Below are 15486 nucleotides of genomic sequence, written 5' to 3'. Positions count from 1 at the left end.
CTAATGCTATGTTACTGCTTTGGGGAAATAAACTCGTGATTAGTTACTGAATTGTCATCCTGTCGTACTGACTATTACTCTTAATTTCAGCACCTGATCATTAATATAAGGTCTCATTGGTCCTGAAGTATTCTTGACATCTTTTCAAGCCAGCCCATCCATCGCTAACAGTTTCAGTCTTTGTTTTCAAAATCCTTTGCATGCAGCTCCTTATTGATCCCCGTGCGAAGGAGTCACAATCAATATATAGATCATTGTCTCAGGAAGGAGAGTTCTGCAGATTGCTCAAGACTGGCGGGAGTAAGTGTAGACCACACCCTCATCCTTTTCATGAAACTGGGGTTGTTTGCTTGGAAGGATTTATCCAAGAGGGTTTTGTACTTGGTCACATTCCAGCAAAGCCCAACAAAGGGGCATTGACACTTTCCTGAGTTACAAAGCTGTTTCCCGGTGTGACCATCCTCAAAATGGAGGCTGTCCGAATCCTTTCTGTCCCCTTTTCCTTTCATTATACCATAAACTCCTCCCTTTTCTTAGTGCACACAGGCAGTGGGCTCTGTCTGCAGCCAGACAGAGTGGTCTCCAGTGGGGTTGTCTTGCTGCTAATAATCAGACCCTTGGGGATGGTGAATTAGTGCACAGTGTGTGCTCCAGTTGGACTAAAGGCATCCTCTTTTCACCAGTCCTGGTAGAGGAAGGAGCAAAAATTCCATGGCTGCTTCACAGATCCTTTCCCTCCCTCCCTCCCTCTCGGTCCTGCTCTCATATGGCAATGTCATCTGCCTTCCAGGCCAACCGTTATCATAGCAGTAATTATACCTGGAAAATAGCTGCCTCTCTAGTTGTTATGGAATTTGCAATATGTGTGTTAACACCTGAAGGCACTAACTCAGAAACCAAAGTCTGGGGTGGCTTTTTTGGTATGTGCTTTGCTCTATTGTTAGAGGATGAATTTTGATGTGAAGCTGTACTATGTTTTCTTAAATAAGTTGTAAGAGCCTCATACTGAAGCATTGTAGATGTCCTGGTTCCCACTGACTAAGAGAGGAGTAATGATGCACGGCTGAGGTTATTAATGGCTGAGGATCATAAAAAGATGTCATTGGTGACTGGGGGACTGACACTATGATTTTCTTCTGCAGTCGGATGCTCTCAGTCACCCAAAGGCATTGGTTAATTACCTGCTTGCTCCCTACCTAGGCTGAACTTGATGAACAGCATTTCCATGTACAGCAGCCCAAGGAGCAGCAGATGTTCTGGGTTGTTTTCCAGGCCTCAGCCCATACTGCTGCCTGAACTTCTGACTGAGCACTGAATGCCCAAAAGCAGGTGCCTGTTCTCGGTGTCTACCTGTCTCACCCTTTCCCACCTCACCTGTGCCACTCGCAGTCCTCCCAGACTCCTTTGCTGCCTGCTCAGCTCTAAGTTTCTTTGCTCACCCCTCTGAGCCTTCTGGATGTGGTGAGGCATTAGGGAGAAGCCAGCATGTTGTGGCTGGCTGCTTCTGATTGCCTCTCCAAAGAGTGGGTCGTTTCTTAAAAATGCTGTGTTCAAACAAGCACGATGTGTGTGTTTAGAATAACGGCTTAGGGTCAAAGTCCTTCTTTTAAGTGAAGATGTAAGCCATAAAGATCTGAGGTCTTAAACTTGTGAGAGGATAAATAATTAGTGGAGTGCTGAAGGTGAAAAAGATAAAATGGAAACACCACCATATGCAGTTAGAGACTGAGGGGAAGGTGATGAATCCAGAGGAAAGGAGGCCTGGAAGAGCTGTTAACTGCACTTGACTAGAGCTCTTTTTGCACAGCACAGTTTCTACTGCTACCCTGTGTGGTTTCTGTTAACTTTTGCTTTGAAATTAAATTAATTGCATTTGCTGTTGGGGTTAAGTGGCTGGAGGCATGTTACATTTTTAAGAAGAGATGTCTCAGCCATATTTTTCTCTTTTCTTGAAGGCCTCGGTTGGCAGGCAGAGTCCGAGGGTGGTGCCATACCCAGCCCGCAGTCTATGTCCTGGAGAGCCTGGCCTTCAGAGTGCAGCAGGTAGCCACAGTTTAAGTATACATCTGTTTGTTGATCTGGTTTCCAGAGAAAACAAGGCTCCTGTGATAGGCCTGTCTGTTCCCTTCTCCTTCCAACACCTTCCAAACCTGTTGGTTGATTCCCGTGCCATTTGACAGAGGAGGAGAGTCTTAAAATGCCAAAGCTCCTACAAGTGTCCATTTGCCCGTTCTTGCAATACGGGATAATTATGCTAAAAATGCCTTGGGCAAAGGAAAGGCTGCACTGTGTGTTCACATGTTATGACACTAGTGAATCCAGTCAGGAGAGACACACAAATACTCAGAAAACCTTGAGATTCAGCTTTCAGTCAGTTGTGGGACTTGAATGTGCAGAGAACCAGGCTTTGCAATTTTAGTGCTTACAGAGTGACTTCCTTCAGTTGTGTTCCCCAGCCCTTCTCACTCCTTTCTACCTAATCTCTTCCTCTGGCTTATCATGACTGCACACACACGAGAAGGGATTGTCCCAGACTTTGTCACATCTGAAGATTTGGTCCAGGGTGGTGTTAGTATCCAACTTCTTCTAATCCCTGCAGTTGTGTCAATGGGCTCAGCTGATCATCGACTGAACCTAGCAGAGATCCTTTCACAGAACTATGGTGTACGGGAAGAGAGGGAAGAAGATGATACTCAGGAGAAGCAGAAATCTTTAGAAGAGCTGGAGAAGAGTTTCAGTGCCTCTCAGGTAAAGGCAGCAAGGGAGGGGAAGAGAAATTACCTGCTGGATTTTCTTGTTTCCTTTTACAGTACTGGTACCAAAGATCTTTGTGAGAAACTCTGACTTGCTCACCTGGCAATGTGCTGTGTTTAAGTCCACCCATCAACAAGTGTTATGTTTGCATTTCGATAGGAAGGAATGGTTTTGACAATAGGTGTGTTGTGGCTTAACCCCAGACAGCAACTAAGCACCACGCAGCCGCTCGCTCACTTCCCCTCCACCCTGTGGGATGGGGAGAGAATTGGGAAAGAAAAAATAAAATTCGTGGGTTGAGATAAGAACTGCTTAAAAGGACAGAAAGGAAGAAAATAATAATGATGATAATAGAATGACAATAATAATAATAATAAAATAATTGGAATATACAAAACAAGTGATGCATGATGCAATTGCTCACCATTTGCCAACTGATGCCCGGGTAGCTCCTTAGCAGAGATTCATCCCGTCCCCCAGGCCAACTCCCCCCAGTTTATATACTGGCCATGATGTCACATGGTATAGAATATTCCTTTGGCCAGTTTGGGTCAGCTGTCCTGGCTGTGTCCCCTTGCAACTTCTTTTACCCCTCCAGCCTTCTTGCTGGCTGGACATGAAAAGCTGAAAAATGGAGTTAGTAGAAACACTACTTAGCAACAACTGAGAATGCCAGTGTGTTATCAACATTATTCTTCTACTAAATCCAAAACATAACACTATACCAGCTACTAGAAAGAAAATTAACTCTATCCCAGCCAAAATCAGGACAAGGTAACAGCAGTAAATTTTGGAGTCTTCCTCTGCCAAGAGGCCAGTCTGACAAGGTGGTCTTCGCTCACCTTGCTGAAGGACCATCAGCTGTTGGGTATATGTTCAATGTCTGTTTCACAGTGGAGGAACCACAAAGATGAGGTGATGTGGTCCTCCTGGGGTGTTCCCATGGAGACCTTGGTGGAACACAAAGTGTGTTCTTGGTGACAGAAACTGTCTCTTCAGGTCAGGCACAAGACTAAAACAGAGATTTGCTCCTTCCCTTCCTCTCTATAAATACAGTTGTGCTGCCTGGCATCTCTTCAGCAGCATGAAATCTAGTGTAAAAAATAAATATATTTTGACTGTATATATAGTCAATATATAGACCGTATTGCTTTGGGGTGAAAGTTCCTGGCTTCTGCATACCTTTGAGAAGAACAGGTTGTGGTGGGTCCTGATAGACCATGCCTCCTCCATTACACAGCATTACCCGAGGCACTTCAGAGCCCCCAGAAGAGCAGAGCTGCCTTGACTGCCTCTGCATATCTCTGTGTTCACTACAGCTGGTGTTGTACTCGGTGATTGTTCCATTCCTGATGAAGCTTTGTCCTCCTCTCGCTCAGAGCAGTGAAATGCCATTTGAGGAGCTGCTTGCACTTTATGGCTATGAGGCATCTGATCCCATCTCGGAGCAGGACAGTGAGAGCAATGATATTACTCCAAATCTCCCAGATATGACTCTGGATAAGGTAAGAGCAGCTGTCTGCTTGGGTCTATGCTCTTAGCCTGTGCTATAGGTTACTGTGCTGTCTTGGAGCTTGAGATGTCTAGTAGCTCTTTTCAGGTGGGGTTTGACTAATGCCAAGGGAAGGGGTCTGCCTAGTTCTGGTGTCCCAGTGAGGAACGCCCAGTGCAGAAATGTGAATGTGAAGAGTTTAGAGGACACTGGAGAAACGATAACAGTTTTAAAAGAACACTGTAAAAACTCTTTGTGGAACTTGGGTTATGAGTCTTTGCACGTAGATTTGCACGTATGTGGATCTGTGGAGAGTCAAGGAAGGTTTGTACCTTCCCAGGTGAAGCTATGGCTCCTCCTTTTCTAGCTAAAATCTGTAGAAAGCGTTTTTTTTAGGTTTTTTGTTTTGTTTTGTTTTTTTCCTTCCAGGATCTTAGAGATATTTGCTGTGAGTGGAGTTCTACAGAAAGGGCCACTTGCTTGTCCTCTCTCTGGCTTCCATAGGAAGCCACTCTTGACACTTGTAGCAGTGCTTCTAGGGAAAATAATCTAGGGATGGTGGGGAATGTGAGAGAGAATCTGTCTTTGGACAAGCTGTGGGAGGGTGAGGAGATATGTGGATGCGGCCACCCTTGGCCAGAAATGCTTTATTCTAGGCCTCACCCCTCCTTATATATTTTTTTTAATGTAAAAATATTTTTCACTTTCTTGTTGTTGTTAAAAGGAACAAATAGCGAAGGATTTGCTTTCAGGGGAAGAAGAGGAGGAGACACAGTCTTCAGCTGATGATCTGACTCCATCCGTCACATCCCATGATGCATCGGACCTATTCCCAAACCAGCCTGGCTGTATGTGTCGCTAATTTCTAAGTAATTGGTTTTTACTTAGATGTGATGTGCAGGATAGAGCGAGAATGTTTTTCTTTATTTTGTCACTTAGTTTCCTGACATCAGGTTTTCCACTTTCCTTCTGGGGGCTGCAAATAAACCTGAGTGCCAGTGGTGTTACCAAGCATTGGTTAGGACATGATAGAGCGTAGATGAGCAGTGGGATGAGGGGAGAATTGTCTTTAGCTGTAACTCATAACATTAAGAAAGTGAGAATTGTTTTGCTACCTGCTGTAACAGCAGTCTGAAAGATCAGTACCTGATCTGACATCTCTAGAAGTGAATAAATTCAGTAGTACTAGTGGTGTGATATATTGTGGCAGTTCCTAATTGGAATATGTGGGAAGCCAAAGTGCATGAGAGAGACTCAGCATGAAATGATCTTATTCCTTCTGCTATCCTGCAAAATGAAGGAGCCTGAGCTCCCCGGGTTGGTCGGCACCACCCATGTGGCAAGTGTGCAAATTATTTTATTTGAAAGGAGAAAATGAAAATATAGGTAAGTTGTCACTGTGGACCATGCTGAAAGTAACTTTAGGACAGAAAATGAAGGGAAGGAGAGGGAACATAGAGCAATAAAAAACCACCCAAACATTTCATAACTACAGATGTTTTGCTTTCCCACAAAGCAAACAACTTCCTTGCTGACGAAGACAAGGAGCCCTGTTCATCTCCATGTGCTTCTTCCATGGCTGAGGATTCAGAGGAGGACTCCATCCCATCCAACGAGTGTAAGAAGGTAAATGATCTGACTGCATTGGGAAGGGGAGCTAATACAATGTGCCTGAGTCTGAGGAAAGCATGACACCAAAGCGCTGTGATATTTCCCCAAGAAATTTTCTTTCTTTTATTTTCTTCTGCTCAGTACCTTGCATTTTGTGGGAGGTGGTGACAGATGTGGGTTACAAGAGGTTTCTTTAATACAATCTTGAAATCTGTGTCTGAAATTATCTTCTGCTTCAGATATGGAAAATGCTGTTGTGCCTTGGTAACCTAAAAGTGCAGCCTGTAGCACTATAAAGGTGAAATGCTGTGCAATATTCCCAGCAGGATTTACTGAGGGGGAACCATCTTACGAAAGAGAGGAGCAGACTTCAAATTCATCCTGGTTGCGAAGGTTGCAGGAGAGCTTCTGCATTTCTTTATCTCCAGCCTTAGCCACTTGCCATATATCTTTAACGTTAAAACTATGTAAATGCTTAAGGTCCCCAAAGTGTCATCTGGTTGGTAGTAAATCTTCTTAGTTACCCTATAAAATAGTCAGGGTTCTCTAGAAGTAATAGCGACAGTGGGGACTGCCGATATATAAATCGGCCTCATGGTGTTGTAGTCCATAAATCATGAAGTACACCTCCGTGCCTACATGGAGCATTTTCCATTTCAATTTACCCACTTCTCTGTGGTGATATTTCAGGAGATCATGGTTGGTCCTCAGTACCAAGCCACTGTTCCCATCCTCCACTTAAACAGGCACAGCGAAAAAGGTAAGGCAACCTGCTTTATGTATCTTGTTTGGATGTAGGGCTGCTGGCCTGGATGTTTGATGGGGCCCTGGTTCACCAGTTCTGCTCTATATCTCTAGGCTTGGCACCTCTCAGTGTTGACTCCAAAATTTACAGCTACACCTGAGGTAGCTTTAAATTAGCCTGTTTGAACAGGGCTAGTAATACAGCTACAGGAGCTAAGAAGCTCACTGAAAACTGGGTTGTTGTGACAGGTTTGGAGGAGGGGGTCTCAGCTGTAGCCAAAGAGAAGGAATACCCTCCTGGTGATACTCTAATTTATTTTTTCTGACGTCTTCCTTAAGTAGCCAGAGTTATTTTCATTCAGTACTCCCTGGAGCTGATCAGTTTCAAATTTGATAGGATGTCTGCAGAGTAGATGGAGGTGCCTTGATTTGCAGATTGCGTCTAATAACTAGTGCAATACTAGCACCAGCTTGTTGAGTTTCTGAACAAGACAGCTAACAGAAAGCCATGTCTCTAGAAATTACTTGCTTCCTCCCTAGTTCTTTTATCCTAGCAGACTCTGAGCAAGTTAGTTAAAGGAGATAAAAGTTAACAGTTTTGCAAGCACTATTTCAGATTTACCCAATATAGTTCTCAGAACTTTTCACTGTTACTTTATCAGTGCTCTCAGTCTTCTGTAATGAAGACCACAGGTTTAGTGCACTTTTTCCATAACCTGTGTGTTTGCATCAGTGTCAAATGAAAGGAAACTGATGACAGATCCCAATGGGGGTCTTTTATGCCCAGTCTGTAGTGCCTCTGACCTGATTTTAGCGATTCTGCAGGGCAGAAGAGTTGGTTCCTTTGCCTGTAGAAACAAGTTAAGTACAGAGGGTGCTAATGTTTTTATCTGAATAGAAAAATCTCAGTATTTCTGATTATTTTTTATTGCAGTCTTTCTTCTTGCTTTCCTCTGTGCTGTTATTTTACTTGAACATCTCTCTGCATTGTTGTGTGCCATGTTCTCATAGACTAAGAGCCTTGAAAGCTGAAAGGGGCAAGAATCACTTAGTGATGCAGTGTGCTCCTGCTATTCTGTGTTAGTGGAGCAGCTCATGAAGGAGCATTACAAGCTATTGCAGGGGAGGGACAGCCTTGCAGCTCTTTGGTTTTGTGTCTAGGAGAGGGAGAGGGTCTTGAGCCTAGGCCAGGGTTGTAGCTCAAAGCTGCCTTTGCCTCCCACTCCTTTTGTTTACTGTGTGCTGGAAAAGACACCTTAGAACCTAGGGTTTTTTAGTTGCCAGGATTAATGAATCAAAGCAACAGTCTTTGAGAACACGGTAACAAAAATGTTGTCAACCAGCTCTTCTGAAGAAATGGAAGCATGCCAAGCTTGTGCTTAGGGCTCTAAAAGAGGTATAAAGAGTATTAAGCTTATTTGCCTCCAAAATCATGAGGGAAAATGCAGTACCTTCACAGAGATGGTTGTCACCTCTAGTGCCAGGTTGGAGTACCAAGCAAAGATTTCATCCCTCCTTCTGTCTCTCCTGTGCATGTACATGCAGACCATTTCTCAAAAGCAGCAGAGCTCTCTGTTTGATTAGCTTATTTCAGTGCTTTTTCTGTTAGCCTACGAGAATGAAGATCAGCTGCTTTGGGACCCGAATATACTCCCCGAGAGAGACGTTGAAGAGTTCCTATACCGTGCAGTGAAGCGGCGATGGGACGAGCTGTCTAGCAGCAGCCTGCCAGAAGGAGAGATGGTGAAGGACAATGAACAGGTATGTGTGGGGGCTTCTTGCAGCCTGCAGGTACTCTAATGGTGCTGGCGTAATAGTGCAACATTTCCTACAGAGATCCTGAATGAGAGACCCACTTAAAAGAGAATGAGACCTGACTCCAGTGATCCTCGGCTCCTGCTTCATGGATAAGTGAGGGTGTGCTTCTCAGGAGGTTATTCACCCTCCTGTTGGGAAGACTGGAAAAGGCTGTAGTGGATCAGAGCACAGGCCTGTCTAGCTTAGTACTTTTCTTCCAACACAGTAACGGATATTTGTGAAAAGCGTGTAACAGACTGGGCAAGTAGAGATTGGGTACTGTTTTGACGGTATTCTCCCAGTATCCCAAACTTTCTGAGCCAGAGCTTGCAGCAGGAACATCCTTTTGGATCTGTCCTCTATAACATTGTCTAATTCTTCTTTGAAGCCAGCAGAAGATCAAACATTTGGCTAAGAAACTTCAGAGCAGTCAAGTTTCCTCTGAGCTAGCCAGGTTAGACTCTCACAGTAAGTCTGCTGGAACATGGAGGCACACCTGTAACCTGCAGAGCTGCTGGCAGACCTGCATCTTTTCAGTCCCAGGATTTGTAATCCAGTGCCTTGAAAAGTGGAATAATCTATGCTGATGGTCAAGCTGGGGTTAGTGGCAAAGTGGGTCCTGGGAAAAATAAGTTTTAGAAGACAAATGTGAGTCATGAGCAGGTTGGTTTGTGGTGTGTTGCTCCAGTACATACTGCAGGTAATTTTCTTCTCTTTCCTAGGCTTTGTATGAACTGGTTAAATGCAACTTCAATGCAGAAGAGGCACTGCGGAGGTTACGGTTCAATGTGAAAGTTATCAGAGGTGAGAACCCCCCGTATTTGGGTTCTACCCCAAACGTCAAGGCACATGTAACTCTAGATTCTGTACATCTCCTCCAATTCCTCTTTGTTTCTGCTATAGATGAGCTTTGTGCCTGGAGTGAGGAAGAATGTAGAAATTTTGAACATGGCTTCAGGGTCCATGGGAAAAACTTTCATCTTATCCAAGCAAACAAGGTAAGGACACTCACCCCTGTATCCCACTAAGACAAAGGGAAGGAAGCACGTGCATTTGCACCAGAGGTATGTTTTGAGCCTCAGCTAATGCAGGAAGTTCAGGACTGCTGAGTTCCAATCCCAGGCTTTGTGTTGACTCATGCTAGCAGGTGATGGGCTGTTCACTGCCCTGCTCTGCCTTATTTTCCAGGTGGGAGAAGTCACAAACAACACTGAGCTGCATGAGTGATGTCAGTTAATTACTGATTAGCCCTTTCTGGAGTCTCAAAAGTTCTTTCCAAACTCTCAGCCCTTGCAGTACTTCTGTGAATGAGTGAGTTGAGCATGTGGATGTTTTGTAAAGTCCCCTGGGGTCCTCTAGTATGAAAGATGCTGTTGTAGGGAGAGCTGGGCCCCAGGACATATGCTGCTGTGCTGGGAGTTGGCAGAACCAGAGAGTCCAGTTCTACCGCTGATTAATTGTGGGCATGTTGATGCTGGCCAATGAAAATGGATGGAGGTTTGCTCTCTTGATGTTGTGTGCTACTGGAAGCGCAGGGAAGTCCTGCACAAATAGACCATGTGTGAATCCACACTGGGGTCTGCAAGAGCAATTGTGCACTGTGGGGAGTTCTTTCTCTGGCCGATTACCACCTTGGAAATCTCAGTATGTGCTTCTGTTCTGCGGCATAGATGTGTCCATAGCAATATAAATTACTGTAATGCACTTAATTTTCTGTGCTGATTAAATGGGAGAATAGTCCTTGCTCCATGAGATACATCTTGATGCATGGTGTTCTGACTATGACATTTCTCCTCAGGTCCGCACCCGGTCAGTGGGCGAGTGTGTGGAGTATTACTACATGTGGAAAAAATCAGAGCGCTATGACTACTTCACTCAGCAGACTCGTTTAGGAAGGAAGAAGTACGTCCTCCACCCTGGAGCCACGTGCGTGGAATATTCTCACACTAAAATTAGTAATATTAACCTCCCAGTGAAGATTCCTGCTGCAAAGCACCTCCGCTTAAAAGACCGCGCTTTCTGCTCTAGAAGGTTTCTTGGGTGGGAGCATGGAGGGATGCACTGGATATTCTCAGAACATAAGCACTGTTAAGTGTGGGGAGGGAAGATAAAGCAATTATTTGCTTGGATGCGGACTGTCACAACCCACTGCAGTCATTCTGTGAAGGTGGCTGTTTTCTGGGGAGAACATTTGACTGTTTATTTCAATTTGGAAGGGACTGAGGCTCATGGAGAGCTGGGGGGCAGAGCTCTTTGTTTTGGAAAGCTATAGAGCCCATTCTGGTTTATCATGGGCTGGTCTTAGCCATGCTGAGTTAACTGCGATCGCCTCAGTGCAGAGTCTGACTGGGCTCTGCAGACCAAGAAGGGATGGACATTCATTCTAGTGAGGCCTCTACAGTCCTGTTTTATTTGTTGGTGGGTTTTAATTCCAGTCACTGTCTTCCCTGCCTGCATCTCTCTGCTTAACAGGTGGTGGCAGTGCTATCTGTCTTTCCCCACAGGGATTTCACCGACAATGACTTGGATGGGGGTGAAGTAGAAAACACCAGTCGTTCTCGGAGCTCCCCACCAATTCCCTCTGCAACTAGCTCCCTGGATTCTCACTTCGGTCAAGATCAGATAGCAATAGAGAGCACAGGTAACTTCCTTTTCTTCTGTCTGCCATGGGGATAACTTCTCTCCCTCATTCAGAGGCACAGACCCTCCTTTGCCTTTCTCCTGTTGCCATTATCCAGCTGTTGGTCTTCTCTCCACACCCTTGCCAGTGTGCTCACTTTGCCCTGTGTCAAATACCAGCCCTGGGCAGATTTTGGTGTGGGCAAAGGAGACTTGTCTGTCTCTGCATTGACCAGTAGTGACTTAAAAAGAGTTGTTCCTGCTTCAGCCTTGGAGAGGTGGCCCAAGTCATTGGCAAAGCAAAAGGATTTGCACTCACTTTGGGCACCTGAGTTAGGTCCTTCCAATGCACTAACACACAGACACAGTAGACAGAGGCAGCTCCTCTGGAGGCTGATTGAAGGCACTAGAAGTTAGGCTGTACCTGCAGTCTGCTTTCAGAGAGAGATGGCTCTGAGAAGACTCACAGGGAGCCCAAAATGGGTTCGTTCCCTCATCGTCCTACCACAGATGAGGGCTTTGTGTAGATACCTCCCAGGGGCTGTCGGCATGAGGGGATAGGACTTAGGATTTGGCTTATCTTGGAGTCTTTCTGTGAGATTTCCTTTAATTTCCATAGAAACACTGATGGCCTCCCATCTGCTGTCTGCATCTTGCCTTTCTTTGGTACATGCTGGCAGGGATCTTGGTTGCTATAATAGAGAAACATTTGTGCCATCAAACACATACTGTTGTGATTAGGTGGGACTGAACTGGTTTCTAGTTTTTTGTATGTTATGGACTCACTCTAGCTCTCTTTCACTTGCTGTCCCCCACCTTTCTTCCCCCCTGTCTGTCTGTCTCCCATGTTTCCCTCCTTTGCGGTGTGCAGAGCCTTTGAGCGTGGAGAGCACAGCCTGCAGCCTGGGCAGCATAAGTGAGTCGGGGCAGGGCTATGAGTGCAGTACTCCTTCGGAGACAAATTGTTCCTTCGACCCCACAGAGGAGACGTCCTCAGGCACCATCTCAGCTTCCTGCACACGACACACTGTCAACCCCTCAGAATCGGGGCTCTTTGCTTTGCCGCTGGCAGGACCAGGACTAGCAGAGAAGCAGGAGACGTTGCAGAGCTCTGGTGAGACGATAACCATGGACTTCACTCTCCCTGCAGACATTAATGAGGGTTTGCCTTTAATTGCTGGCCCTGTGGATTTGGACAGAGACCCAGAGGCAGTGGTGACCCCTGCGCAAGTGTCCTTATCGGTCACAGATTTTGGCCTCATTGGCATCGGAGATGTAAATAGTTTTCTGACTGCTCATCAGGCTTGCCCAGCACCTGTGGCTCGGTCAGAGCCTTTGTCACAGTGAGAGTCTCCAGTCACAAACTTGTCACAGACCCAGCAAGGACTTCGACCTGACTGAGTGAAATCCTGGAACTTCCACTGTTCCGTAGGGACAGTTTGGAGCTGTTGGTCAGAATCCGTCTTTCCATCCTCCTTGATCCAAGGCTACAGTGAAACCAAACACCTTTCTGCTCCAGTGTGTTCTGACACAATCACGCAAAGCTGGTGGCTGTCTTTAGTGAGGGGGGAGGTCCATCGCCCCCTGCTTCGTTGACCATGTGTCACCCCAGGTAATTCCAGGCTGTTCAGAGAGTCCCTGCCTCAGGACAGGGGAAATGTCACTTGACCCCAGTGGGACAGTCTGAGTGCAGAGATGCTTTGAGAACAGGGACGTATCACCAGCACTTTGGGGGCTGGGATGGAGGATGCAGTCTGGAGGTCTGAGAGCTTAGGAAATCCGCAGGGAGCATAGTCCACCTGGGCTGCAGGGCAGTTTGCCTGCAGAGACAGGCATGGAAATGCCGAAGGAAGATGAGGAGTCTTGGCCCTTCACCCACAGATAGTGTGTTGCAATAGAAGTGATTCTCCCCGTTCCCCTCCTAACAGCCCTCCTGCACTCCTGAGCTGTGGGTCATGACAGGCACACACACTGCTGTTTTCAAACCTCTCGCAGCTGTGCATGTCTTCCTGCCCACTCCACCACCAGCTGCAGGTGGGATGTGGCCTGGCCCAGCCCTTTGACAGAAGCATCAGGTCTTGGAAAGGGACACTGCGCGGTGCAGTAGCACTGTGTGCACTTAAGTCCTTCTCACCTTCCCTTGCAGTGCTGGGCCATGGAGAACTTGTACTGGGAGTAAAGGGAGTTTCTAGACCCACAAAGTGACGTTGGCCCCAGAGTGGTACAGTGCTGCCACTTCTGTTACTGGTGGTGAATGACTTGATCCTTGCTGACCGCTGCAGTACAAGAGGGTAAAATGCAGATGAAAACATCTGTAACTTCCCAGCTTGTTCAAACAATTTGTCAGCTGTGGGAGGAGGAGGTTGCTTAGCTCCCAGGGCGCCAAGTCTAGGACACTGGTGCTAGCACAAAGTCCCAGGAAGGAGAGCACACCAGTCCCTGGGCATCCCTGCCCCTTTCTGCGTCACAAAAAAAGCTGTTTTCTGAAAGGAAAGTATGTTTTTACTGCCATTAGCAATGTTCAAGGAGGTGACAAGGTGGCCTTGCATGGCAGCAAGGAGGCTGGCTGCTGTGCAGAGAGCCACAGTGGTGTGTTTGTGGGTGTGCTGGAGTCCAGAGCTGCTTTGCTTCCCGGATATGTTCCAGGTCTGGGGTTTGCCATTGGCTTAAATCCACATGTTCTCATTCCCCTTTTTTCCATGCAGGGAATGCTGTCTGCTGACTTGTTGGGCAAGGCTCTGATGCAGATGTTCCCTTCCTCCAGCCATTTTCTGCATTTGGGAAGGGGTTTGGGTTGAGGTTTTCTGCTTGTTTTGGTAGAGGCCTGCAGGCTGTGATCCTGCCGTTGGTTCTGCTGCTAGTGGATTTGGAAGATGACTAAAACCATTAGCCTGCATCCTTCTTTTACCTGGCCCTGTGAAGTTGTGCTCAGCCCTGCAGTGGGAGCACAGAGACAGCATCAGGCAGCTTCATGGGATGACAGGGTCAGACCTTGTCTCTCATCTTCCAAGCTCCAGACCCATTTTGTGTGCATTAGCAGGGGTTTGCTTCGGTCCCTGGCCAGCTCTGCTGAGAGGTGTTGAGCACCAGACACACACACCTGCCTTGACTAGGCATCGCTTTGTCAACCAGACATGGTAACTGGAGGTCTCCCAGTTGCTCCCAGTTGCTGGAATTGGAAAGCAAATACGAGTGCCCGCTCCATAGTGGAACTGCCCAGGCTGTGATTCCCCTTTTCTGGGGGAGAGAGGAAGCTCCTTGGCTGAAAGGAGAAGAGGAGGCAGGGTGAGAGCACGGGCAGCCCTCCCAGGGAGGGCCAGGCCTTGGCATCTCCTCTCCATCAGCCAAGAACATTCTTAGTTTTCCTGAAACCATTTTTTCTTTGGTTTGTTTCAAGCCCTAATGAAAGGAGAGGGGAAGCTGGGGGAGGCAGAAATCTCCCTTATTTATGTTCTTCAGTGTTGTTTACAGATTCGCATGGGGTCTTTCAACATGAGTGCGGCGCTTTTTCCACATAACTTTAAGGGAGAGGGGTGGAAAGGGCTGGGACAGGGAGGGGGAGTCACTTGGGGAGGAGGTTTGGTTTTCGTTTTTGTTGGGGTTTTCTTTTTTCTTCTCACAAAGCACATTCACTTTGAGCCGCTCCCAATGCTGGACTCTTTCTCCCCCCCCCCCCCCCAAGCCCTACACTGTGAAGTGATACTGCCTTGAAGACCCCTCGCCGTTATTTATTTAATTAAAAACCTAATTTGGAAGTGAGCCAGAAGCCTGTCTTGGTTTTGGAGACTGAGATGCCACAGTCCCGTGCATCGTGATGGTAGAGGCAAGAAAAGGGGACCTTGCCTCTTCTGTCCAATCATTTCCCACCCTGGGTGAGTGCTCCATCGCTCCATGGGCAGGGGTGGGATGCCCAGCAGAGTGCGTGGGACGCTGTTGGCAGCATATGTTCATGGTCCCTAAGACCAAGGACGCCCCGGGCAGGGTGTGTGGCTGAACACTGATCTCTGGTCTGTCCTTGGGGAGGTGCCAGGCTGGGTAATGACCCTGGAGGCCTGTGGGATTGCATCCTCCCATCTCGGGTGCTATGATTGCGTGTCAGAACAGCCCTGAGTCCTGCAGCAGCTGAACTCAACCTGCTCTTGAGCGCAGCTGCTTCTGCTTGGTGAGGAGCATCTTCATCCCAGGATCAGTGAAGAGCTTGTGCCTCCAGCCCACCCTGCCAGAGCCAGGTCTGTGGTGCAGGTGCTTCCCATGGTTGGAGCACATGTGAGCTGCCTGGATGCCTGCAGCTCCTGTCCCAGGGTGTCTGGGGCTGGTTCTTGGGGCCCCTCCCTTCTCTGTTCCTGGCCCCTGCCTGCCTTCCTATGCCTTGTACCAGGGCTGCCATCACAACCTGGGAGGAGGCCCAGCTTCCTTGGCTGAATTTTCCCTCCTGGCACTACGTGTGGAGGGGAGGGAGGTGTTCCTTG

The 15486-nt window shown here is 47.2% G+C and overlaps 1 protein-coding gene across 9 annotated transcripts; it reads left to right on the top strand.

Annotated features, from left to right (window-relative positions):
- The first annotated feature begins 1017 nt into the window (after positions 1-1017).
- MIER2 (mesoderm induction early response 1, family member 2) lies at positions 1018-14469 on the top strand. 9 transcript variants are annotated; one of them, XM_010563131.1, is made up of 13 exons: positions 1018-1329; positions 1956-2043; positions 2600-2748; positions 4074-4259; positions 4971-5094; positions 5763-5872; positions 6548-6617; positions 8196-8362; positions 9121-9202; positions 9302-9396; positions 10197-10324; positions 10903-11039; positions 11889-14468. In XM_010563131.1, the coding sequence occupies exons 3-13, from the start codon at positions 2608-2610 to the stop codon at positions 12362-12364; spliced, it is 1716 nt and encodes a 571-aa protein (XP_010561433.1). In that variant the 5' UTR covers positions 1018-1329; positions 1956-2043; positions 2600-2607; the 3' UTR covers positions 12365-14468. The 9 variants fall into 9 exon arrangements, with proteins under 9 accessions (XP_010561433.1, XP_010561429.1, XP_010561427.1 ...); XM_010563127.1 differs by lacking the exon at positions 1018-1329 and having other exon boundaries at positions 1603-2043; positions 10197-10300; positions 11889-14469; XM_010563125.1 differs by lacking the exon at positions 1018-1329 and having other exon boundaries at positions 1603-2043; positions 11889-14469.
- Positions 14470-15486: the final 1017 nt, after the last annotated feature.

The sequence above is a fragment of the Haliaeetus leucocephalus genome, unplaced genomic scaffold (assembly GCF_000737465.1).
Source record: "Haliaeetus leucocephalus isolate CR32 unplaced genomic scaffold, Haliaeetus_leucocephalus-4.0 Scaffold164, whole genome shotgun sequence".
Taxonomy (NCBI): Eukaryota; Metazoa; Chordata; class Aves; order Accipitriformes; family Accipitridae; genus Haliaeetus; species Haliaeetus leucocephalus.
This window is presented reverse-complemented; position numbering and strand designations above follow the sequence as displayed.

Bases quoted from the DNA above. Each gene is read 5' to 3' on its own strand.
- MIER2 (XM_010563125.1), top strand. From the start codon at position 1,923: ATGTCTCAGCCATATTTTTCTCTTTTCTTGAAGGCCTCGGTTGGCAGG. The intron at 4,260-4,970 runs GTAAGAGCAGCT...TGTTGTTAAAAG, and splicing joins CAGATATGACTCTGGATAAG to GAACAAATAGCGAAGGATTT. The intron at 10,325-10,902 runs GTGCGTGGAATA...CTTTCCCCACAG, and splicing joins GTCCTCCACCCTGGAGCCAC to GGATTTCACCGACAATGACT.